Here is a 25,888-nt window from a genome sequence, read left to right on the forward strand (position 1 = left end):
GTTCTGCATATTTAGACGCCATTGGTTTTTCACGTTCTGTAAATGTAAATGCCACTGGTCCTTCACGTTCTGTAGACGCAGATGCCACTGGTTCTTCACGTTCTGTAGATGTAGATGCCACTGGTTCTTCACGTTCTACAGATGTAGATGCCACTGGTTCTTCACGTTCTGCAGATATAGATGCCACTGGTCCTTCACGTTCTGTAGACGAAGATGCCACTGGTTCTTTACGTTCTGTAGATGTAGATGCCACTGGTTCGTTACATTCTGTAGACGCAGATTCCACTGGTTCTTCACATTCTGTAGACGCAGATGCCACTGGTTCTTCACATTTTGTAGACGCAGATGCAACTGGTTTTTCACGTTCTGTAGACGTAGATGCCACTGATCCTTCACATTCTGTAGACGAATATGCCACTGGTTCTTCACGTTCTGTAGATGTAGATGTCACTGGTTCGTCAAGTTCTACAGATGTAGATGCCACTGGTTCTTCACGTTTCTAGAGATATAGATGTCACTGGTTTTTTGCGTTCGGTAGAAGTAGATGCCACTGGTCCTTCACATTCTGTAGATGTAGATGCCACTGGTTCTTCACGTTCTTTAGATGTAGATGTCACTGGTTCGTCAAGTTCTACAGATGTAGATGCCACTGGTTCTTCACGTTCTGTAGACGAAGATGCCACTGGTTCTTCACGTACTGTAGATGTAGATGACACTGGTTCTTCACATTCTGCAGATGTATATGCCACTGGTTTTTCACGTTATGTAGATGAAGATGCCACTGGTTCTTCACGTTCTGTAGATGTAGATGCCACTGGTTCGTCACGTTTTACAGATGTAGATGCCACTGGTTCTTCACGTTCTTTAGATGGAGATGTCACTGGTTCTTCACGTTCTGTAGATGTAGATGCCACTGGTTATTCACGTTCTGTAGACGAAGATGCCACTGGTTCTTTACGTTCTGTAGATGTAGATGCCACTGGTTTTTCACGTTCTGCAGATGTATATGCCCCTGGTTCTTCACGTTATGTAGATGAAGATGCCACTGGTTCTTCACGTTCTGTAGATGTAGATGCCACTGGCTCATCACGTTCTACAGATGTAGATGCCACTGGTTCTTCACGTTCTGTAGATTTAAATGCCACTGCTTCTTCACATTCTGTAGATGTAGAAGCCACTGGTTCGTCACATTCTGTAGACGCAGATGCCACTAGTCCTTCACTTTCTTTAGATGTAGATGCCACTGGTTCTTCACTTTCTGTAGATGTAGATGCCACTGGTTCTTCACGTTCTGTAGATGTAGATGCCACTGGTCCTTCACATTCTGTAGACGAATATGCCATTGGTTCTTCACGTTCTGCAGATGTAGATGCCACTGGTTCTTCACTTTCAGTAGATGTAGATGCCACTGGTTCTTCACGTTCTGTAGATGTAGATGCCACTGGTCCTTCACATTCTGTAGACGAATATGCCACTGGTTCTTCACGTTCTGTAGATGTAGATGTCACTGGTTCGTCAAGTTCTGCAGATGTTGATGCCACTGGTTCTTCACGTTCTGGAGATATAGATGTCACTGGTTTTTCGCGTTCTGTAGAAGTAGATGGCACTGGTCCTTCACATTCTGTAGACGTAGATGCCACTGGTTCTTCACGTTCTTTAGATGTAGATGTCACTGGTTCTTCACGTTCTGTAGATGTAGATGCCACTGGTTCTTCACGTTCTACAGATGTAGATGCCACTGGTTCTTCACGGTCTGCAGATGTAGATGTCACTGGTTCTTCCCGTTCTGTAGATGTAGACGCCACTGGTTCTTCACATTCTGTAGATGTAGAAGCCACTGGTTCGTTACATTCTGTAGACGCAGATGCCACTGGTTCTTCACATTCTGTAGACGCAGATGCCACTGGTCATTCACGTTCTGTAGACGTAGATGCCACTGGTTCTTCACTTTCTTTAGATGTAGATGCCACTGGTTCTTCACTTTCTGTAGATGTAGATGCCACTGGTTCTTCACGTTCTGTAGATGTAGATGCCACTGGTCCTTCACATTCTGTAGACGAATATGCCATTGATTCTTCACGTTCTGCAGATGTAGATGCCACTGCTTCTTCACTTTCTGTAGATGTATATGCCACTGGTTCTTCACGTTATGTAGATGAAGATGCCACTGGTTCTTCACGTTCTGTAGATGTAGATGCCACTGGTTCATTACGTTCTACAGATGTAGATGCCAATGGTTCTTCACGTTCTGTAGATTTAAATGCCACTGCTTCTTCACATTCTGTAGATGTAGAAGCCACTGGTTCGTCACATTCTGTAGACGCAGATGCCACTAGTCCTTCACGTTCTGTAGACGTAGATGCCACTGGTTGTTCACTTTCTGTAGATGTAGATGCCACTGGTTCTTCACGTTCTGTAGATGTAGATGCCACTGGTCCTTCACATTCTGTAGACGAATATGCCACTGGTTCTTCACGTTCTGTAGATGTAGATGTCACTTGTTCGTCAAGTTCTACAGATGTAGATGCCACTGGTTCTTCACGTTCTGGAGATATAGATGTCACTGGTTTTTCGCGTTCTGTAGAAGTAGATGCCACTGGTCCTTCACATTCTGTAGACGTAGATGCCACTGGTTCTTCACGTTCTGTAGATGTAGATGCCACTGGTCCCTCACGTTCCGTAGATGTAGATGCCACTGGTTCTTCACGTTCTGCAGATGTAGATGCCACTGGTTCTCCACGTTCTGTAGATGTAGATGCCACTGGTTCTTCACGTTCTGCAGATGTAGATGCCAACAGTTCGTCACGTTCTACAGATGTAGATGCCACTGGTTCTTAACGTTCTGCAGATGTAGATGCCACTGGTCCTTCACGTTCTGTAGACACAGATGCCACTGGTTCTTCACGTTCTACAGATATATATGCCACTGGTTCTTCATGTTCTGCAGATGTAGACGCCATTGGTTTTTCACGTTCTGTAAATGTAGATGCCACTGGTCCGTCACGTTCTGTCGATGCAGATTCCACTGGTTTTTCACGTTCTGTAGATGTAGATGTCACTGGTTCTTCACGTTCTGCAGAAGTAGATGCCACTGGTTCTTCACGTTTTGTAGATGTAGATGTCACTGGTTCTTCACGTTGTGCAGATGTAGATGCCACTGTTCCTTCACGTTCTGTAGACGAAGATGCCACTGGTTCTTCATGTTCTGTAGATGTAAATGCCACTTTCACGTTCTGCAGATGTATATGCCACTGGTTCTTCACGTTATGTAGATGAAGATGCCACTGGTTCTTCACGTTCTGTAGATGTAGATGCCACTGGTTCATCACGTTCTACAGATGTAGATGCTACTGGTTCTTCACTTTCTGTAGATTTAGATGCCACTGCTTCTTCACATTCTGTAGACGCAGATGCCACTGGTCCTTCACGTTCTGTAGACGTAGATGCCACTGGTTCTTCACTTTCTTTAGATGTAGATGCCACTGGTTCTTCACTTTCTGTAGATGTAGATGCCACTGGTTCTTCACGTTCTGTAGATGTAGATGCCACTGGTCCTTCACATTCTGTAGACGAATATGCCATTGGTTCTTCACGTTCTGCAGATGTAGATGCCACTGGTTCTTCACTTTCTGTAGATGTAGATGCCACTGGTTCTTCACGTTCTGTAGCTGTAGATTCCACTGGTACTTCACATTCTGTAGACGAATATGCCACTGGTTCTTCACGTTCTGTAGATGTAGATTCCACTGGTCCTTCACGTTCTGGAGATGTAGATACCACTGGTTCTTTACGTTTTGCAGATGTAGATGCCACTGGTTCGTCACGTTTTACAGATGTAGATGCTACTGGTTCTTCACGTTTTGCAGATGTAGATGCCACTGGTTCTTCACGTTCTGTAGATGTAGATGCCACTGGTAATTCACGTTCTGTAGATGTAGATGCCACTGGTTCGTCACGTTCTACAGATGTAGATGCCACTGGTTCTTCACGTTCTGCAGATGTAGATGCCCCTGGTTCTTCACGTTCTGTAGATGCCACTGGTTCTTCACGTTTTGCAGATGTAGATGCCACTGGTTCGTCACGTTTTACAGATGTAGATGCCACTGGTTCTTCACGTTCTTTAGATGGAGATGTCACTGGTTCTTCACGTTCTGTAGATGTAGATGCCACTGGTTATTCACGTTCTGTAGACGAAGATGCCACTGGTTCTTTACGTTCTGTAGATGTAGATGCCACTGGTTTTTCACGTTCTGCAGATGTATATGCCACTGGTTCTTCACGTTATGTAGATGAAGATGCCACTGGTTCTTCACGTTCTGTAGATGTAGATGCCACTGGCTCATCACGTTCTACAGATGTAGATGCCACTGGTTCTTCACGTTCTGTAGATTTAAATGCCACTGCTTCTTCACATTCTGTAGATGTAGAAGCCACTGGTTCGTCACATTCTGTAGACGCAGATGCCACTAGTCCTTCACTTTCTTTAGATGTAGATGCCACTGGTTCTTCACTTTCTGTAGATGTAGATGCCACTGGTTCTTCACGTTCTGTAGATGTAGATGCCACTGGTCCTTCACATTCTGTAGACGAATATGCCATTGGTTCTTCACGTTCTGCAGATGTAGATGCCACTGGTTCTTCACTTTCTGTAGATGTAGATGCCACTGGTTCTTCACGTTCTGTAGATGTAGATGCCACTGGTCCTTCACATTCTGTAGACGAATATGCCACTGGTTCTTCACGTTCTGTAGATGTAGATGTCACTGGTTCGTCAAGTTCTACAGATGTTGATGCCACTGGTTCTTCACGTTCTGGAGATATAGATGTCACTGGTTTTTCGCGTTCTGTAGAAGTAGATGGCACTGGTCCTTCACATTCTGTAGACGTAGATGCCACTGGTTCTTCACGTTCTTTAGATGTAGATGTCACTGGTTCTTCACGTTCTGTAGATGTAGATGCCACTGGTTCTTCACGTTCTACAGATGTAGATGCCACTGGTTCTTCACGGTCTGCAGATGTAGATGTCACTGGTTCTTCCCGTTCTGTAGATGTAGACGCCACTGGTTCTTCACATTCTGTAGATGTAGAAGCCACTGGTTCGTTACATTCTGTAGACGCAGATGCCACTGGTTCTTCACATTCTGTAGACGCAGATGCCACTGGTCATTCACGTTCTGTAGACGTAGATGCCACTGGTTCTTCACTTTCTTTAGATGTAGATGCCACTGGTTCTTCACTTTCTGTAGATGTAGATGCCACTGGTTCTTCACGTTCTGTAGATGTAGATGCCACTGGTTCTTCACGTTATGTAGATGAAGATGCCACTGGTTCTTCACGTTCTGTAGATGTAGATGCCACTGGTTCATTACGTTCTACAGATGTAGATGCCAATGGTTCTTCACGTTCTGTAGATTTAAATGCCACTGCTTCTTCACATTCTGTAGATGTAGAAGCCACTGGTTCGTCACATTCTGTAGACGCAGATGCCACTAGTCCTTCACGTTCTGTAGACGTAGATGCCACTGGTTGTTCACTTTCTGTAGATGTAGATGCCACTGGTTCTTCACGTTCTGTAGATGTAGATGCCACTGGTCCTTCACATTCTGTAGACGAATATGCCACTGGTTCTTCACGTTCTGTAGATGTAGATGTCACTGGTTCGTCAAGTTCTACAGATGAAGATGCCACTGGTTCTTCACGTTCTGGAGATATAGATGTCACTGGTTTTTCGCGTTCTGTAGAAGTAGATGCCAATGGTCCTTCACATTCTGTAGACGTAGATGCCACTGGTTCTTCACGTTCTGTAGATGTAGATGCCACTGGTCCCTCACGTTCCGTAGATGTAGATGCCACTGGTTCTTCACGTTCTGCAGATGTAGATGCCACTGGTTCTCCACGTTCTGTAGATGTAGATGCCACTGGTTCTTCACGTTCTGCAGATGTAGATGCCAACAGTTCGTCACGTTCTACAGATGTAGATGCCACTGGTTCTTAACGTTCTGCAGATGTAGATGCCACTGGTCCTTCACGTTCTGTAGACACAGATGCCACTGGTTCTTCACGTTCTACAGATATATATGCCACTGGTTCTTCATGTTCTGCAGATGTAGACGCCATTGGTTTTTCACGTTCTGTAAATGTAGATGCCACTGGTCCGTCACGTTCTGTCGATGCAGATTCCACTGGTTTTTCACGTTCTGTAGATGTAGATGTCACTGGTTCTTCACGTTCTGCAGAAGTAGATGCCACTGGTTCTTCACGTTTTGTAGATGTAGATGTCACTGGTTCTTCACGTTGTGAAGATGTAGATGCCACTGTTCCTTCACGTTCTGTAGACGAAGATGCCACTGGTTCTTCATGTTCTGTAGATGTAAATGCCACTGGGTCTTCACGTTCTGCAGATGTATATGCCACTGGTTCTTCACGTTATGTAGATGAAGATGCCACTGGTTCTTCACGTTCTGTAGATGTAGATGCCACTGGTTCATCACGTTCTACAGATGTAGATGCTACTGGTTCTTCACTTTCTGTAGATTTAGATGCCACTGCTTCTTCACATTCTGTAGACGCAGATGCCACTGGTCCTTCACGTTCTGTAGACGTAGATGCCACTGGTTCTTCACTTTCTTTAGATGTAGATGCCACTGGTTCTTCACTTTCTGTAGATGTAGATGCCACTGGTTCTTCACGTTCTGTAGATGTAGATGCCACTGGTCCTTCACATTCTGTAGACGAATATGCCATTGGTTCTTCACGTTCTGCAGATGTAGATGCCACTGGTTCTTCACTTTCTGTAGATGTAGATGCCACTGGTTCTTCACGTTCTGTAGCTGTAGATGCCACTGATCCTTCACATTCTGTAGACGAATATGCCACTGGTTCTTCACGTTCTGTAGATGTAGATGTCACTGGTTCGTCAAGTTCTACAGATGTTGATGCCACTGGTTCTTCACGTTCTGGAGATATAGATGTCACTGGTTTTTCGTCTTCTGTAGAAGTAGATGCCACTGGTCCTTCACATTCTGTAGACGTAGATGCCACTGGTTCTTCACGTTCTTTAGATGTAGATATCACTGGTTCTTCACGTTCTGTAGATGTAAATGCCACTGGTTCTTCACGTTCTACAGATGTAGATGCCACTGGTTCTTCACGGTCTGCAGATGTAGATATCACTGGTTCTTCACGTTCTGTAGATGTAGACGCCACTGGTTCTTCACATTCTGTAGATGTAGAAGCCACTGGTTCGTTACATTCTGTAGACGCAGATGCCACTGGTTCTTCACATTCTGTAGACGCAGATGCCACTGGTCATTCACGTTCTGTAGACGTAGATGCCACTGGTTCTACACTTTCTTTAGATGTAGATGCCACTGGTTCTTCACTTTCTGTAGATGTAGATGCCACTGGTTCTTCACGTTCTGTAGATGTAGATGCCACTGGTCCTTCACATTCTGTAGACGAATATGCCATTGATTCTTCACGTTCTGCAGATGTAGATGCCACTGGTTCTTCACTTTCTGTAGATGTAGATGCCACTGGTTCTTCACGTTCTGTAGCTGTAGATGCCACTGATCCTTCACATTCTGTAGACGAATATGCCACTGGTTCTTCACGTTCTGCAGATGTAGATGCCACTGGTTCTCAACGTTCTGTAGATGTAGATGCCACTGGTTCTTCACGTTCTGCAGATGTAGATGCCACTGGTTCTTCACGTTATGTAGATGAAGATGTCACTGGTTCTTCACGTTCTGCAGAAGTAGATGCCACTGGTTCTTCACGTTCTGTAGATGTAGATGCCACTGGTTATTCACGTTCTGCAGATGTAGATCCCACTGTTCCTTCACGTTCTGTAGACGAATATGCCACTGGTCCTTCACGTTCTGTAGACACAGATGCCACTGGTTCTTCACGTTCTACAGATATATATGCCACTGGTTCTTCATGTTCTGCAGATGTAGACGCCATTGGTTTTTCACGTTCTGTAAATGTAGATGCCACTGGTCCTTCACGTTCTGTCGATGCAGATTCCACTGGTTTTTCACGTTCTGTAGATGTAGATGTCACTGGTTCTTCACGTTCTGCAGAAGTAGATGCCACTGGTTCTTCACGTTCTGTAGATGTAGATGCCACTGGTTATTCACGTTCTGCAGATGTAGATGCCACTGTTCCTTCACGTTCTGTAGACGAAGATGCCACTGGTTCTTCATGTTCTGCAGATGTATATGCCACTGGTTCTTCACGTTATGTAGATGAAGATGCCACTGGTTCTTCACGTTCTGTAGATGTAGATGCCACTGGTCCCTCACGTTCCGTAGATGTAGATGCCACTGGTTCTTCACGTTCTGCAGATGTAGATGCCACTGGTTCTCCACGTTCTGTAGATGTAGATGCCACTGGTTCTTCACGTTCTGCAGATGTAGATGCCAACAGTTCGTCACGTTCTACAGATGTAGATGCCACTGGTTCTTAACGTTCTGCAGATGTAGATGCCACTGGTCCTTCACGTTCTGTAGACACAGATGCCACTGGTTCTTCACGTTCTACAGATATATATGCCACTGGTTCTTCATGTTCTGCAGATGTAGACGCCATTGGTTTTTCACGTTCTGTAAATGTAGATGCCACTGGTCCGTCACGTTCTGTCGATGCAGATTCCACTGGTTTTTCACGTTCTGTAGATGTAGATGTCACTGGTTCTTCACGTTCTGCAGAAGTAGATGCCACTGGTTCTTCACGTTTTGTAGATGTAGATGTCACTGGTTCTTCACGTTGTGAAGATGTAGATGCCACTGTTCCTTCACGTTCTGTAGACGAAGATGCCACTGGTTCTTCATGTTCTGTAGATGTAAATGCCACTGGGTCTTCACGTTCTGCAGATGTATATGCCACTGGTTCTTCACGTTATGTAGATGAAGATGCCACTGGTTCTTCACGTTCTGTAGATGTAGATGCCACTGGTTCATCACGTTCTACAGATGTAGATGCTACTGGTTCTTCACTTTCTGTAGATTTAGATGCCACTGCTTCTTCACATTCTGTAGACGCAGATGCCACTGGTCCTTCACGTTCTGTAGACGTAGATGCCACTGGTTCTTCACTTTCTTTAGATGTAGATGCCACTGGTTCTTCACTTTCTGTAGATGTAGATGCCACTGGTTCTTCACGTTCTGTAGATGTAGATGCCACTGGTCCTTCACATTCTGTAGACGAATATGCCATTGGTTCTTCACGTTCTGCAGATGTAGATGCCACTGGTTCTTCACTTTCTGTAGATGTAGATGCCACTGGTTCTTCACGTTCTGTAGCTGTAGATGCCACTGATCCTTCACATTCTGTAGACGAATATGCCACTGGTTCTTCACGTTCTGTAGATGTAGATGTCACTGGTTCGTCAAGTTCTACAGATGTTGATGCCACTGGTTCTTCACGTTCTGGAGATATAGATGTCACTGGTTTTTCGTCTTCTGTAGAAGTAGATGCCACTGGTCCTTCACATTCTGTAGACGTAGATGCCACTGGTTCTTCACGTTCTTTAGATGTAGATATCACTGGTTCTTCACGTTCTGTAGATGTAAATGCCACTGGTTCTTCACGTTCTACAGATGTAGATGCCACTGGTTCTTCACGGTCTGCAGATGTAGATATCACTGGTTCTTCACGTTCTGTAGATGTAGACGCCACTGGTTCTTCACATTCTGTAGATGTAGAAGCCACTGGTTCGTTACATTCTGTAGACGCAGATGCCACTGGTTCTTCACATTCTGTAGACGCAGATGCCACTGGTCATTCACGTTCTGTAGACGTAGATGCCACTGGTTCTACACTTTCTTTAGATGTAGATGCCACTGGTTCTTCACTTTCTGTAGATGTAGATGCCACTGGTTCTTCACGTTCTGTAGATGTAGATGCCACTGGTCCTTCACATTCTGTAGACGAATATGCCATTGATTCTTCACGTTCTGCAGATGTAGATGCCACTGGTTCTTCACTTTCTGTAGATGTAGATGCCACTGGTTCTTCACGTTCTGTAGCTGTAGATGCCACTGATCCTTCACATTCTGTAGACGAATATGCCACTGGTTCTTCACGTTCTGCAGATGTAGATGCCACTGGTTCTCAACGTTCTGTAGATGTAGATGCCACTGGTTCTTCACGTTCTGCAGATGTAGATGCCACTGGTTCTTCACGTTATGTAGATGAAGATGTCACTGGTTCTTCACGTTCTGCAGAAGTAGATGCCACTGGTTCTTCACGTTCTGTAGATGTAGATGCCACTGGTTATTCACGTTCTGCAGATGTAGATCCCACTGTTCCTTCACGTTCTGTAGACGAATATGCCACTGGTCCTTCACGTTCTGTAGACACAGATGCCACTGGTTCTTCACGTTCTACAGATATATATGCCACTGGTTCTTCATGTTCTGCAGATGTAGACGCCATTGGTTTTTCACGTTCTGTAAATGTAGATGCCACTGGTCCTTCACGTTCTGTCGATGCAGATTCCACTGGTTTTTCACGTTCTGTAGATGTAGATGTCACTGGTTCTTCACGTTCTGCAGAAGTAGATGCCACTGGTTCTTCACGTTCTGTAGATGTAGATGCCACTGGTTATTCACGTTCTGCAGATGTAGATGCCACTGTTCCTTCACGTTCTGTAGACGAAGATGCCACTGGTTCTTCATGTTCTGCAGATGTATATGCCACTGGTTCTTCACGTTATGTAGATGAAGATGCCACTGGTTCTTCACGTTCTGTAGATGTAGATGCCACTGGTTCATCACGTTCTACAGATGTAGATGCCACTGGTTCTTCACTTTCTGTAGATTTAGATGCCACTGCTTCTTCACATTCTGTAAACGCAGATGCCACTGGTCCTTCACGTTCTGTAGACGTAGATGCCACTGGTTCTTCACTTTCTGTAGATGTAGATGCCACTGGTTCTTCACTTTCTGTAGATGTAGATGCCACTGGTTCTTCACGTTCTGTAGATGTAGATGCCACTGGTCCTTCACATTCTGTAGACGAATATGCCATTGGTTCTTCACGTTCTGCAGATGTAGATGACACTGGTTCTTCACTTTCTGTAGATGTAGATGCCACTGGTTCTTCACGTTCTGTAGCTGTAGATGCCACTGGTCCTTCACATTCTGTAGACGAATATGCCACTGCTTCTTCACGTTCTGTAGATGTAGATGTTACTGGTTCGTCAAGTTCTACAGATGTAAATGCCACTGGTTCTTCACGTTCTGGAGATATAGATGTCACTGGTTTTTCGCGTTCTGTAGAAGTAGATGCCACTGGTCCTTCACATTCTGTAGACGTAGATGCCACTGGTTCTTCACGTTCTGCAGATGTAGATGCCGCTGGTTCTCCACGTTCTGTAGATGTAGATGTAGATGCCACTGGTTCTTCACGTTCTGCAGATGTAGATGCCAACGGTTCGTCACGTTCTACAGATGTAGATGCCACTGGTTCTTCACGTTCTGCAGATGTAGATGCCACTGGTCCTTCACGTTCTGTAGACACAGATGCCACTGGTTCTTCACGTTCTACAGATATAGATGCCACTGGTCCTTCACGTTCTGTAGACGCAGATGCCACTAGTTCTTCACGTGTTGTAGATGTAGATGCCACTGGTTCTTCACGTTCTACAGATGTAGATGCCACTGGTTCTTTATGTTCTACAGATGTAGATGCCACTGGTTCTTCACGGTCTGCAGATGTAGATGCCACTGGTTCTTCACGTTCTGCAGATGTAGATGCCACTGGTTCTTCACGTTCTGTAGATGTAGATGCCACTGGTCCTTCACGTTCTGTAGATGCAGATTCCACTGGTTCTTCACGTTCTGCAGAAGTAGATGCCACTGGTTCTTCACGTTCTGTAGATGCCACTGGTTCTTCACGTTCTGCAGATGTAGATGCCACTGGTCCTTCACGTTCTGTAGACGAAGATGCCACTGGTTCTTCACGTACTGTAGATGTAGATGACACTGGTTCTTCACATTCTGCAGATGTATATGCCACTGGTTTTTCACGTTATGTAGATGAAGATGCCACTGGTTCTTCACGTTCTGTAGATGTAGATGCCACTAGTTCATCACGTTCTACAGATGTAGATGCCACTGCTTCTTCACATTCTGTAGAGGTAGAAGCCACTGGTTCGTTACATTCTGTAGACGCAGATGCCACTGGTTCTTCACATTCTGTAGACGCAGATGCCACTGGTCCTTCACGTTCTGTAGACGTAGATGCCACTGGTTCTTCACTTTCTGTAGATGTAGATGCCACTGGTTCTTCACTTTCTGTAGATGTAGATGCCACTGGTTCTTCACGTTCTGTAGATGTAGATGCCACTGGTCCTTCACATTCTGTAGAGGAATATGCCATTGGTTCTTCACGTTCTGCAGATGTAGATGTCACTGGTTCGTCAAGTTCTACAGATGTAGATGCCACTGGTTCTTCACGTTCTGGAGATTTAGATGTCACTGGTTTTTCGCGTTCTGTAGATGTAGATGCCACTGGTCCTTCACATTCTGTAGACGTAGATGCCACTGGTTCTTCACGTTCTTTAAATGTAGATGTCACTGGTTCTTCACATTTTGTAGATGTAGACGCCACTGGTTCTTGACGTTATGTAGATGTAGATACCACTGGTCCTTCATGTTCTGTAGATGTAGATACCACTGGTTCTTCACGTTTTGCAGATGTAGATGCCACTGGTTCGTCACGTTCTAAAGATGTAGATGCCACTGGTTCTTCACGTTCTGCAGATATAGATGCCACTGGTCCTTCACGTTCTGTAGACGAAGATGCCACTGGTTCTTTACGTTCTGTAGATGTAGATGCCACTGGTTCGTTACATTCTGTAGACGCAGATTCCACTGGTTCTTCACATTCTGTAGACGCAGATGCCACTGGTTCTTCACATTCTGTAGACGCAGATGCAACTGGTTTTTCACGTTCTGTAGACGTAGATGCCACTGATCCTTCACATTCTGTAGACGAATATGCCACTGGTTCTTCACGTTCTGTAGATGTAGATGTCACTGGTTCGTCAAGTTCTACAGATGTAGATGCCACTGGTTCTTCACGTTTCTAGAGATATAGATGTCACTGTTTTTTGCGTTCTGTAGAAGTAGATGCCACTGGTCCTTCACATTCTGTAGATGTAGACGCCACTGGTTCTTCACGTTCTTTAGATGTAGATGTCACTGGTTCGTCAAGTTCTACAGATGTAGATGCCACTGGTTCTTCACGTTCTGGAGATATAGATGTCACTGGTTTTTCGCGTTCTGTAGATGTAGATGCTACTAGTCCTTCACATTCTGTAGACGTAGATGCCACTTGTTCTTCACGTTCTTTAAATGTAGATGTCACTGGTTCTTCACGTTCTGTAGATGTAGACGCCACTGGTTCTTCACGCTCTGTAGATGTAGATGCCACTGGTCCTTCACGTTCTGTAGATGTAGATACCACTGGTTCTTCACGTTTTGCAGATGTAGATGCCACTGGTTCGTCACGTTATACAGATGTAGATGCCTCTGGTTCTTTACGTTCTGCATATGTAGATGCCACTAGTTCTTCACGTTCTGTAGATGTAGATGCCACTGGTTCTTCACGTTCTCTAGATGTAGATGCCACTGGTTCGTCACGTTCTAAAGATGTAGATGCCACTGGTTCTTCACGTTCTGCAGATGTAGATGCCACTGGTCCTTCATGTTCTGTAGACGAAGATGCCACTGGTTCTTTACGTTCTGTAGATGTAGATGCCACTGGTTCTTCACGTTCTGCAGATGTGTATGCCATTGGTTCTTCACGTTATGTAGATGAAGATGCCACTGGTTCTTCACGTTCTGTAGATGTAGATGCCACTGGTTCATCACGTTCTACAGATGTAGATGCCACTGCTTCTTCACATTCTGTAGATGTAGAAGCCACTGGTTCGTCACATTCTGTAGACGCAGATGCCACTGGTTCTTCACATTCTGTAGACGCAGATGCCACTGGTCCTTCACGTTCTGTAGACGTAGATGCCACTGGTTCTTCACTTTCTGTAGATGTAGATGCCACTGGTTCTTCACGTTCTGTAGATGTAGATGCCACTGGTCCTTCACATTTTTTAGACGAATATGCCACTGGTTCTTCACGTTCTGTAGATGTTGATGTCACTGGTTCGTCAAGTTCTACAGATGTAGATGCCACTGGTTCTTCACGTTCTGGAGATATAGATGTCACTGGTCCTTCACATTCTGTAGACGAATATGCCATTGGTTCTTCACGTTCTGCAGATGTAGATGACACTGGTTCTTCACTTTCTGTAGATGTAGATGCCACTGGTTCTTCACGTTCTGTAGCTGTAGATGCCACTGGTCCTTCACATTCTGTAGACGAATATGCCACTGCTTCTTCACGTTCTGTAGATGTAGATGTTACTGGTTCGTCAAGTTCTACAGATGTAAATGCCACTGGTTCTTCACGTTCTGGAGATATAGATGTCACTGGTTTTTCGCGTTCTGTAGAAGTAGATGCCACTGGTCCTTCACATTCTGTAGACGTAGATGCCACTGGTTCTTCACGTTCTGCAGATGTAGATGCCGCTGGTTCTCCACGTTCTGTAGATGTAGATGTAGATGCCACTGGTTCTTCACGTTCTGCAGATGTAGATGCCAACGGTTCGTCACGTTCTACAGATGTAGATGCCACTGGTTCTTCACGTTCTGCAGATGTAGATGCCACTGGTCCTTCACGTTCTGTAGACACAGATGCCACTGGTTCTTCACGTTCTACAGATATAGATGCCACTGGTCCTTCACGTTCTGTAGACGCAGATGCCACTAGTTCTTCACGTGTTGTAGATGTAGATGCCACTGGTTCTTCACGTTCTACAGATGTAGATGCCACTGGTTCTTTATGTTCTACAGATGTAGATGCCACTGGTTCTTCACGGTCTGCAGATGTAGATGCCACTGGTTCTTCACGTTCTGCAGATGTAGATGCCACTGGTTCTTCACGTTCTGTAGATGTAGATGCCACTGGTCCTTCACGTTCTGTAGATGCAGATTCCACTGGTTCTTCACGTTCTGCAGAAGTAGATGCCACTGGTTCTTCACGTTCTGTAGATGCCACTGGTTCTTCACGTTCTGCAGATGTAGATGCCACTGGTCCTTCACGTTCTGTAGACGAAGATGCCACTGGTTCTTCACGTACTGTAGATGTAGATGACACTGGTTCTTCACATTCTGCAGATGTATATGCCACTGGTTTTTCACGTTATGTAGATGAAGATGCCACTGGTTCTTCACGTTCTGTAGATGTAGATGCCACTAGTTCATCACGTTCTACAGATGTAGATGCCACTGCTTCTTCACATTCTGTAGAGGTAGAAGCCACTGGTTCGTTACATTCTGTAGACGCAGATGCCACTGGTTCTTCACATTCTGTAGACGCAGATGCCACTGGTCCTTCACGTTCTGTAGACGTAGATGCCACTGGTTCTTCACTTTCTGTAGATGTAGATGCCACTGGTTCTTCACTTTCTGTAGATGTAGATGCCACTGGTTCTTCACGTTCTGTAGATGTAGATGCCACTGGTCCTTCACATTCTGTAGAGGAATATGCCATTGGTTCTTCACGTTCTGCAGATGTAGATGTCACTGGTTCGTCAAGTTCTACAGATGTAGATGCCACTGGTTCTTCACGTTCTGGAGATTTAGATGTCACTGGTTTTTCGCGTTCTGTAGATGTAGATGCCACTGGTCCTTCACATTCTGTAGACGTAGATGCCACTGGTTCTTCACGTTCTTTAAATGTAGATGTCACTGGTTCTTCACATTTTGTAGATGTAGACGCCACTGGTTCTTGACGTTATGTAGATGTAGATACCACTGGTCCTTCATGTTCTGTAGATGTAGATACCACTGGTTCTTCACGTTTTGCAGATGTAGATGCCACTGGTTCGTCACGTTCTAAAGATGTAGATGCCACTGGTTCTTCACGTTCTGCAGATATAGATGCCACTGGTCCTTCACGTTCTGTAGACGAAGATGCCACTGGTTCTTTACGTTCTGTAGATGTAGATGCCACTGGTTCGTTACATTCTGTAGACGCAGATTCCACTGGTTCTTCACATTCTGTAGACGCAGATGCCACTGGTTCTTCACATTCTGTAGACGCAGATGCAACTGGTTTTTCACGTTCTGTAGACGTAGATGCCACTGATCCTTCACATTCTGTAGACGAATATGCCACTGGTTCTTCACGTTCTGTAGATGTAGATGTCACTGGTTCGTCAAGTTCTACAGATGTAGATGCCACTGGTTCTTCACGTTTCTAGAGATATAGATGTCACTGTTTTTTGCGTTCTGTAGAAGTAGATGCCACTGGTCCTTCACATTCTGTAGATGTAGATGCCACTGGTTCTTCACGTTCTTTAGATGTAGATGTCACTGGTTCGTCAAGTTCTACAGATGTAGATGCCACTGGTTCTTCACGTTCTGGAGATATAGATGTCACTGGTTTTTCGCGTTCTGTAGATGTAGATGCTACTAGTCCTTCACATTCTGTAGACGTAGATGCCACTTGTTCTTCACGTTCTTTAAATGTAGATGTCACTGGTTCTTCACGTTCTGTAGATGTAGACGCCACTGGTTCTTCACGCTCTGTAGATGTAGATGCCACTGGTCCTTCACGTTCTGTAGATGTAGATACCACTGGTTCTTCACGTTTTGCAGATGTAGATGCCACTGGTTCGTCACGTTATACAGATGTAGATGCCTCTGGTTCTTTACGTTCTGCATATGTAGATGCCACTAGTTCTTCACGTTCTGTAGATGTAGATGCCACTGGTTCTTCACGTTCTCTAGATGTAGATGCCACTGGTTCGTCACGTTCTAAAGATGTAGATGCCACTGGTTCTTCACGTTCTGCAGATGTAGATGCCACTGGTCCTTCATGTTCTGTAGACGAAGATGCCACTGGTTCTTTACGTTCTGTAGATGTAGATGCCACTGGTTCTTCACGTTCTGCAGATGTGTATGCCATTGGTTCTTCACGTTATGTAGATGAAGATGCCACTGGTTCTTCATGTTCTGTAGATGTAGATGCCACTGGTTCATCACGTTCTACAGATGTAGATGCCACTGCTTCTTCACATTCTGTAAATGTAGAAGCCACTGGTTCGTCACATTCTGTAGACGCAGATGCCACTGGTTCTTCACATTCTGTAGACGCAGATGCCACTGGTCCTTCACGTTCTGTAGACGTAGATGCCACTGGTTCTTCACTTTCTGTAGATGTAGATGCCACTGGTTCTTCACGTTCTGTAGATGTAGATGCCACTGGTCCTTCACATTTTTTAGACGAATATGCCACTGGTTCTTCACGTTCTGTAGATGTTGATGTCACTGGTTCGTCAAGTTCTACAGATGTAGATGCCACTGGTTCTTCACGTTCTGGAGATATAGATGTCACTGGTTTTTCGCGTTCTGTAGATGCCACTGGTCCTTCACATTCTGTAGACGTAGATGCCACTGGTTCTTCACGTTCTTTAGATGTAGATGTCACTGGTTCTTCACGTTCTGTAGATGTAGATGCCACTGGTTCTCCACGTTCTGTAGATGTAGATGTAGATGCCACTGGTTCTTCACGTTCTGCAGATGTAGATGCCACTGGTTCGTCACGTTCTACAGATGTAGATGCCACTGGTTCTTCACGTTCTGCAGATGTAGATGCCACTGGTCCTTCACGTTCTGTAGAAGAAGATGCCACTGGTTCTTCACGTTCTGTAGATGTAGACGCCATTGGTTCTTCACGTTCTGTAGACACAGATGCCACTGGTTCTTCACGTTCTACAGATATAGATGCCACTGGTTCTTCATGTTCTGCATATTTAGACGCCATTGGTTTTTCACGTTCTGTAAATGTAGATGCCACTGGTCCTTCACGTTCTGTAGACGCAGATGCCACTGGTTCTTCACGTTCTTTAGATGTAGATGCCACTGGTTCTTCACGTTCTACAGATGTAGATGCCACTGGTTCTTCACGTTCTGCAGATATAGATGCCACTGGTCCTTCACGTTCTGTAGACGAAGATGCCACTGGTTCTTTACGTTCTGTAGATGTAGATGCCACTGGTTCGTTACATTCTGTAGACGCAGATTCCACTGGTTCTTCACATTCTGTAGACGCAGATGCCACTGGTTCTTCACATTCTGTAGACGCAGATGCAACTGGTTTTTCACGTTCTGTAGACGTAGATGCCACTGATCCTTCACATTCTGTAGACGAATATGCCACTGGTTCTTCACGTTCTGTAGATGTAGATGTCACTGGTTCGTCAAGTTCTACAGATGTAGATGCCACTGGTTCTTCACGTTTCTAGAGATATAGATGTCACTGGTTTTTTGCGTTCGGTAGAAGTAGATGCCACTGGTCCTTCACATTCTGTAGATGTAGATGCCACTGGTTCTTCACGTTCTTTAGATGTAGATGTCACTGGTTCGTCAAGTTCTACAGATGTAGATGCCACTGGTTCTTCACGTTCTGTAGACGAAGATGCCACTGGTTCTTCACGTACTGTAGATGTAGATGACACTGGTTCTTCACATTCTGCAGATGTATATGCCACTGGTTTTTCACGTTATGTAGATGAAGATGCCACTGGTTCTTCACGTTCTGTAGATGTAGATGCCACTAGTTCATCACGTTCTACAGATGTAGATGCCACTGGTTCTTCACGTTCTGTAGATTTAGATGCCACTGCTTCTTCACATTCTGTAGAGGTAGAAGCCACTGGTTCGTTACATTCTGTAGACGCAGATGCCACTGGTTCTTCACATTCTGTAGACGCAGATTCCACTGGTCCTTCACGTTCTGTAGACGTAGATGCCACTGGTTCTTCACTTTCTGTAGATGTAGATGCCACTAGTTCTTCACTTTCTGTAGATGTAGATGCCACTGGTTCTTCACGTTCTGTAGATGTAGATGCCACTGGTCCTTCACATTCTGTAGAGGAATATGCCATTGGTTCTTCACGTTCTGCAGATGTAGATGTCACTGGTTCGTCAAGTTCTACAGATGTAGATGCCACTGGTTCTTCACGTTCTGGAGATTTAGATGTCACTGGTTTTTCGCGTTCTGTAGATGTAGATGCCACTGGTCCTTCACATTCTGTAGACGTAGATGCCACTGGTTCTTCACGTTCTTTAAATGTAGATGTCACTGGTTCTTCATATTTTGTAGATGTAGACGCCACTGGTTCTTAACGTTATGTAGATGTAGATACCACTGGTCCTTCATGTTCTGTAGATGTAGATACCACTGGTTCTTCACGTTTTGCAGATGTAGATGCCACTGGTTCGTCACGTTCTAAAGATGTAGATGCCACTGGTTCTTCACGTTCTGCAGATATAGATGCCACTGGTCCTTCACGTTCTGTAGACGAAGATGCCACTGGTTCTTTACGTTCTGTAGATGTAGATGCCACTGGTTCGTTACATTCTGTAGACGCAGATTCCACTGGTTCTTCACATTCTGTAGACGCAGATGCCACTGGTTCTTCACATTCTGTAGACGCAGATGCAACTGGTTTTTCACGTTCTGTAGACGTAGATGCCACTGATCCTTCACATTCTGTAGACGAATATGCCACTGGTTCTTCACGTTCTGTAGATGTAGATGTCACTGGTTCGTCAAGTTCTACAGATGTAGATGCCACTGGTTCTTCACGTTTCTAGAGATATAGATGTCACTGGTTTTTTGCGTTCTGTAGAAGTAGATGCCACTGGTCCTTCACATTCTGTAGATGTAGATGCCACTGGTTCTTCACGTTCTTTAGATGTAGATGTCACTGGTTCGTCAAGTTCTACAGATGTAGATGCCACTGGTTCTTCACGTTCTGGAGATATAGATGTCACTGGTTTTTCGCGTTCTGTAGATGTAGATGCTACTAGTCCTTCACATTCTGTAGACGTAGATGCCACTTGTTCTTCACGTTCTTTAAATGTAGATGTCACTGGTTCTTCACGTTCTGTAGATGTAGACGCCACTGGTTCTTCACGCTCTGTAGATGTAGATGCCACTGGTCCTTCACGTTCTGTAGATGTAGATACCACTGGTTCTTCACGTTTTGCAGATGTAGATGCCACTGGTTCGTCACGTTATACAGATGTAGATGCCTCTGGTTCTTTACGTTCTGCATATGTAGATGCCACTAGTTCTTCACGTTCTGTAGATGTAGATGCCACTGGTTCTTCACGTTCTCTAGATGTAGATGCCACTGGTTCGTCACGTTCTAAAGATGTAGATGCCACTGGTTCTTCACGTTCTGCAGATGTAGATGCCACTGGTCCTTCATGTTCTGTAGACGAAGATGCCACTGGTTCTTTACGTTCTGTAGATGTAGATGCCACTGGTTCTTCACGTTCTGCAGATGTATATGCCATTGGTTCTTCACGTTATGTAGATGAAGATGCCACTGGTTCTTCACGTTCTGTAGATGTAGATGCCACTGGTTCATCACGTTCTACAGATGTAGATGCCACTGCTTCTTCACATTCTGTAGATGTAGAAGCCACTGGTTCGTCACATTCTGTAGACGCAGATGCCACTGGTTCTTCACATTCTGTAGACGCAGATGCCACTGGTCCTTCACGTTCTGTAGACGTAGATGCCACTGGTTCTTCACTTTCTGTAGATGTAGATGCCACTGGTTCTTCACGTTCTGTAGATGTAGATGCCACTGGTCCTTCACATTCTTTAGACGAATATGCCACTGGTTCTTCACGTTCTGTAGATGTTGATGTCACTGGTTCGTCAAGTTCTACAGATGTAGATGCCACTGGTTCTTCACGTTCTGGAGATATAGATGTCACTGGTTTTTCGCGTTCTGTAGATGCCACTGGTCCTTCACATTCTGTAGACGTAGATGCCACTGGTTCTTCACGTTCTTTAGATGTAGATGTCACTGGTTCTTCACGTTCTGTAGATGTAGATGCCACTGGTTCTCCACGTTCTGTAGATGTAGATGTAGATGCCACTGGTTCTTCACGTTCTGCAGATGTAGATGCCACTGGTTCGTCACGTTCTACAGATGTAGATGCCACTGGTTCTTCACGTTCTGCAGATGTAGATGCCACTGGTCCTTCACGTTCTGTAGAAGAAGATGCCACTGGTTATTCACGTTCTGTAGATGTAGACGCCATTGGTTCTTCACGTTCTGTAGACACAGATGCCACTGGTTCTTCACGTTCTACAGATATAGATGCCACTGGTTCTTCATGTTCTGCAGATTTAGACGCCATTGGTTTTTCACGTTCTGTAAATGTAGATGCCACTGGTCCTTCACGTTCTGTAGACGCAGATGCCACTGGTTCTTCACGTTCTGTAGATGTAGATGCCACTGGTTCTTCACGTTCTACAGATGTAGATGCCACTGGTTCTTCACGTTCTACAGATGTAGATGCCACTGGTTCTTCACGGTCTGCAGATGTAGATTCCACTGGTTCTTCACGTTCTGCAGATGTAGATGCCACTGGTTCTTCACGTTCTGTAGATGTAGATGCCACTGGTCCTTCACGTTCTGTAGATGCAGATTCCACTGGTTCTTCACGTTCTGTAGATGTAGATGCCACTGGTTCTTCACGTTCTGCAGATGTAGATGCCACTGGTTATTCACGTTCTGCAGATGTAGATGCCACTGGTTCTTCACATTCAGCAGATGTAGATTACCACTGGTTCTTCACGTTCTGCAGATGTAGATGCCACGACCGCCATCTATCGAACTTATGAACTCTCGGTTCTGAACAGCAGCAACTGGAGCGTACGGACTGGGTTTGGTTCGTATCTCTGATAGTTCGCAAGCTGAACGTTCATAAGTAGAGGTAGTTACCGTACATAGACGTACAGTCCTAGAGAGTGTTCGACTCCTTGACCCCGCTGAGTGTGAATCCTCTCTCTCCCTGCCGCTCGCTCCCCATCCAGGGCAACATTCTGGTGAAAAACATCGCGAGCCGCGTTGCCAGAGTCACCGACTTTGGCTTCAGCTTCTTTGTGGACCGTCCACGTGAGTGGTGACCCTCATACACCTGCACTTGTGTGTGTGGGTGTGTGTGGGTGTGTGGGTGTGTGTGTGGGTGTGTGTGTGGGTGTCTGTGTGTGTGGGTGTGTGGGTGTGTGTAGTGGGTGTCTGTGTGTGTGTGTGGGTGTGTGGGTGTGTGGGTGTGGGTGTGTGGGTGTGTGGGTGTGTGGTTATGGGTGTGTGGGTGTGTGAGTGGGTGTGTGTGTGTGGGTGTGTGGGTGTCTGTGTGCGGGTTTCTCCTCCCACCCACCCACCCACCACCGCCCCCCACACACGCGCACGTACCCAGTCCACATTCACCATCACCGCCGCTGTCGCTTGCCGTCGTCCGCACAGCCTCGCACGTGGGAGGCACCCTCGTCTACGTGGCGCCCGAGGTGCTGCTGGGCTACCCGGTCACCTGCGCCGCGGACACGTGGTCCCTGGGCTGCACCGTCGCCAAGATGGCCACCGGCAGGGACCTCTTCCTCTCCTTCGGCCGCGACGACCACCTGGCATGCTGCATCGAGGTGACCGGGGAGCCTCCTTGGGGGAAAGGGGGGGGGACACCTCAAGCGGGAGACTTGGCCCAGACCGGCCCCGCAGACATCCACCCAGCCAGTCACCCAGCCAGACACCCAGCCAGCCACACAGCCAGACACCCAGCCAGCCACCCAGTCAGACACCCAGCCAGTCACCCAGTCAGACACCCAGCCAGTCACGCAGCCAGTCACCCAGTCAGACACCCAGCTAGACACCCAGCTAGTCACCCAGCCAGTCACCTGGCCAGTTACCCAGTCAGACACCCAGCCAGTCACGCAGCCAGTCATCCAGCCAGTCACGCTGCCAGACACCCAGCCAGTCACGCTGCCAGACACCCAGTCAGACACCCAGCCAGTTACCCAGCCAGACACCCAGCCAGTCACCTGGCCAGTTACCCAGCCAGTCACCTGACCAGTTACCCAGCCAGTCACCCAGCCAGACACGCAGCCAGTGACCCAGCCAGTCACCCAGCCAGTCACCCAGCCAGTCACCCAGCCCGACACACAGCCACCCGGCCAGCCACCTGACCAGTCACCCAGTCAGTCACCCAGTAAGTCACCCAGCCAATCACCCAGCCAGACACCCAGACAAATACGCAGTTACCCAGCCAGTCACCCAGCCAGTGACCCACCGACTCGCCAAACCCACCGACCGACCCACTCACCCACCCACCTACCAACCCACCTACCTACCGACACACCCACCCACCTACCAACCTATCTACCCACCTACCCACTCACCCACCCACCTACCAACCTACCCACCTATCTACCCACCTACGCACCCATACTGCTCAATGTGACAATGTCACATAGAGATCTTTTTCTGCCGTACGGCCGATGAGAAATAGCTACGTAGCTCTGTGGGCGCCTTACCTGGTTAAAGAAAAATAGTTTAGCTGTAGCTTGGGTCCCTGTGTAGGTCACTGTCCTTCTATATGAGTCTCTAGATCTCCAAGGTGCTCTGTATGGGTCTCTGTGAGTTCCTTTTGTTCTTTGTAAGTCTATGGGTCTCTATGGGTCTCTGTATGGGTCTCTGTGAGTCCCTATTGTTCTATGTAAGTATATGGGTCTCTATGGGTCTCTGTATGGGTCTCTGTGAGTCCTTATTGTTCTATATAAGTATATGGGTCTCTATGGGTCTATGTATGGGTCTCTGTGAGTCCCTATTGTTCTATGTAAGTCTATGGGTCTCTATGGGTCTCTGTATGGGTTTCTGTGAGTCCCTATGGTTCTATGTGAGTCTCTGAATCTCTGTCGGTCTCTATGCATCTATGTATGGGTCTCTAGGAGTCCCTATGTTTCTATATGTCTCTGAATCTCTATGGGTCTCTCTGTGTAACACGCGTGTAACATGCGTGTAACACGCGTGTAACATGCGTGTAAAATGCGTGTAACAAGCGTGTCTCTCTTTGTCGCTGTCTTGAAATGGTTGTGCAGATCCTGGGCATGCCTCCAAAAGAAATGGTGGAGAGATCTCGCAACAAAGAGCACTTCTTTGGTGAGTAGAAGGGTGGTGTGGTGGTGGTGTGGTGGTGGTGCTGTGTTGGTGGTGGTTCAGTGGTGGTGGTGTCGTGGTGTGGTGTGTTGTTGATGTGGTGGTGGCGATGGTGGTGGTGTGGTGGTGGGGGGGGCCTGGGGGGAGCGGTAGGGAGGAGGTGGTGGTTGGGGTTTGGGCCCACTCAATTACGACCTGGGTTGGGGTTGATAAGCAACCCAAGTATGGATAGGTGGGTCGATAGGTTGGTGGGTGGGTAGGTGGGTGGGTGAGTTGGTGGATAGGTCGGGTGGTAGGTGGGTTGAGTGGATAGGTAGTTAGGTGAGTAAGTGGGTGGGTGGGAGTCGGTGTGGGTGGGTGAGTTGATATGTTGTTGACGTGGTGGTTAGTGACACTGTGCGTGTGTCTGTCTCTCTCTCCCTGTCTCTCTCTTTATCTCTTTATGTGTCTCTCTCTGTGTCTCTGTCTCTCTCTGCCTCTCTCTCTATCTCTCTGTCTCTCTCTGTCTCTCTCCCTGTCTCTCTATCCATCTCTCTCTATCTCTCTATCTCTGTCTATCTGTGTCTCTCTCTGTCTCTCTCGCTCTCCTGCAGACCGATTCGGCCATCCTCTCTGCCCGGCCACGAAGCGTCACCCGGGAAGCATTCCCCTGCATTTCGTGCTGTGGGGATGTGGAGCTCAGCTCGTGAACTTTATCAGAAACTGCCTACAGTAAGAACAAAGACAAAGATCCCCCATGTAGCCTCTAGCAGGCTGTAGGGGCAAGTGCTGTTAGTAGTAGCGAGTAGCAGCACCTACACACAGACAAAATCCCCCGTGTAGCCTCTAGCAGACTGTAGGGGCAAGTGCTGTTAGTAGTAGCGAGTAGCAGCATCTATGAAGGCCGGTGCTGTGGCACACACAGAGGGGGTGGGTGGCCAGCACCACGCCCGGCCGCCTTTGTCTCAGGGTTGGAGATGTTTACACACCGCACCAGGTACTCTTTTGAGGCTGAGTCGACCGAGGGGAGGACCAGGACCGGTTGTTCAGATAATCGCAGTCACTGGTGTTGGCTGTGAGCGGGAATCAAACACGTACACACACGTACACACACTCACACGCCACTAAGTGGCAGTGATGTCACCACGACGCTTGTGCCAGGCCATGTGCACCTTGAGGCCACGTGAAGTGTCGAACGCCCGCCCGCTGGCAGGAGGTCACGGGGCAGACCCAGGTGCCACAGGTCGACTGACTGAGATGACTGGCTGATGCACCACCTGTGCCCCCTACTGTGCCAACCTGCTGTGCTTTAGCCACCCGGCGCTCCGCTCGTTGTTGTGAGCGTCGCTCCTCCGCCCTCTGTTGTTGTTGGAGGGCGACTGCCTCCAACTGCCCAGTAGCGTCCTTCACGAGCCTCCTGCACAGAGGCCGATCTTGACACCGCTGGTACCAGTCATCAGCAAGTCCACTCAGCTCCACGTCCTCCTGTACCACGTCACTCCATCTCTTCTCTAGCCCGTGCCGTGCCCGTTTAGCCCCCTCAATCCGGCTGAACAAAAGCTGTTTCAGCATGCGGTGGCTGGGCATGCGGGCTACATGACCCAGCCATCGCAGCCTTGCCCGCCGGAGGAGCTCACCGATGGGACCTTGCCCAGATCTTTCAAGGATTTGTGAGCTCCTCACACAATCCAGTCTGGTTAAACCCAAGATGGATCGTAGGCAGGCCAGCCTAAATGTTTCTAACCGGCAAAGATGTTCCATTAGGGGGGTCCACGTTTCGCAAGCGTAGAGAAGGGAGGGAATGACGGTGGCCGA

At 46.8% G+C, this 25,888-nt stretch overlaps 1 protein-coding gene across 2 annotated transcripts in view; it reads left to right on the plus strand.

The window, feature by feature from the left end:
• The window catches only part of LOC142905937 (dual specificity tyrosine-phosphorylation-regulated kinase 2-like), a 119,224-nt gene that overhangs the window by 89,781 nt on the left and 3,555 nt on the right, over positions 1–25,888 (plus strand). The window contains exons 8-11 of one of the 2 annotated variants that reach the window (XM_076053170.1): positions 21,979–22,060; positions 22,412–22,584; positions 24,037–24,097; positions 24,688–24,805. In XM_076053170.1, coding sequence (XP_075909285.1) covers positions 21,979–22,060; positions 22,412–22,584; positions 24,037–24,097; positions 24,688–24,805 — 434 coding nt within the window. Of the gene's footprint in view, positions 1–21,978; positions 22,061–22,411; positions 23,357–24,036; positions 24,098–24,687; positions 24,806–25,888 lie in introns of those variants that run through there. The other variant, XM_076053169.1, reaches the window with a different exon arrangement.

The sequence above is a fragment of the Petromyzon marinus genome, chromosome 59 (genome assembly GCF_048934315.1).
Source record: "Petromyzon marinus isolate PM22_M1 ecotype Great Lakes invasive population chromosome 59, UKy_Petmar_22M1.pri1.0, whole genome shotgun sequence".
NCBI classification, from domain to species: domain Eukaryota; kingdom Metazoa; phylum Chordata; class Hyperoartia; order Petromyzontiformes; family Petromyzontidae; genus Petromyzon; species Petromyzon marinus.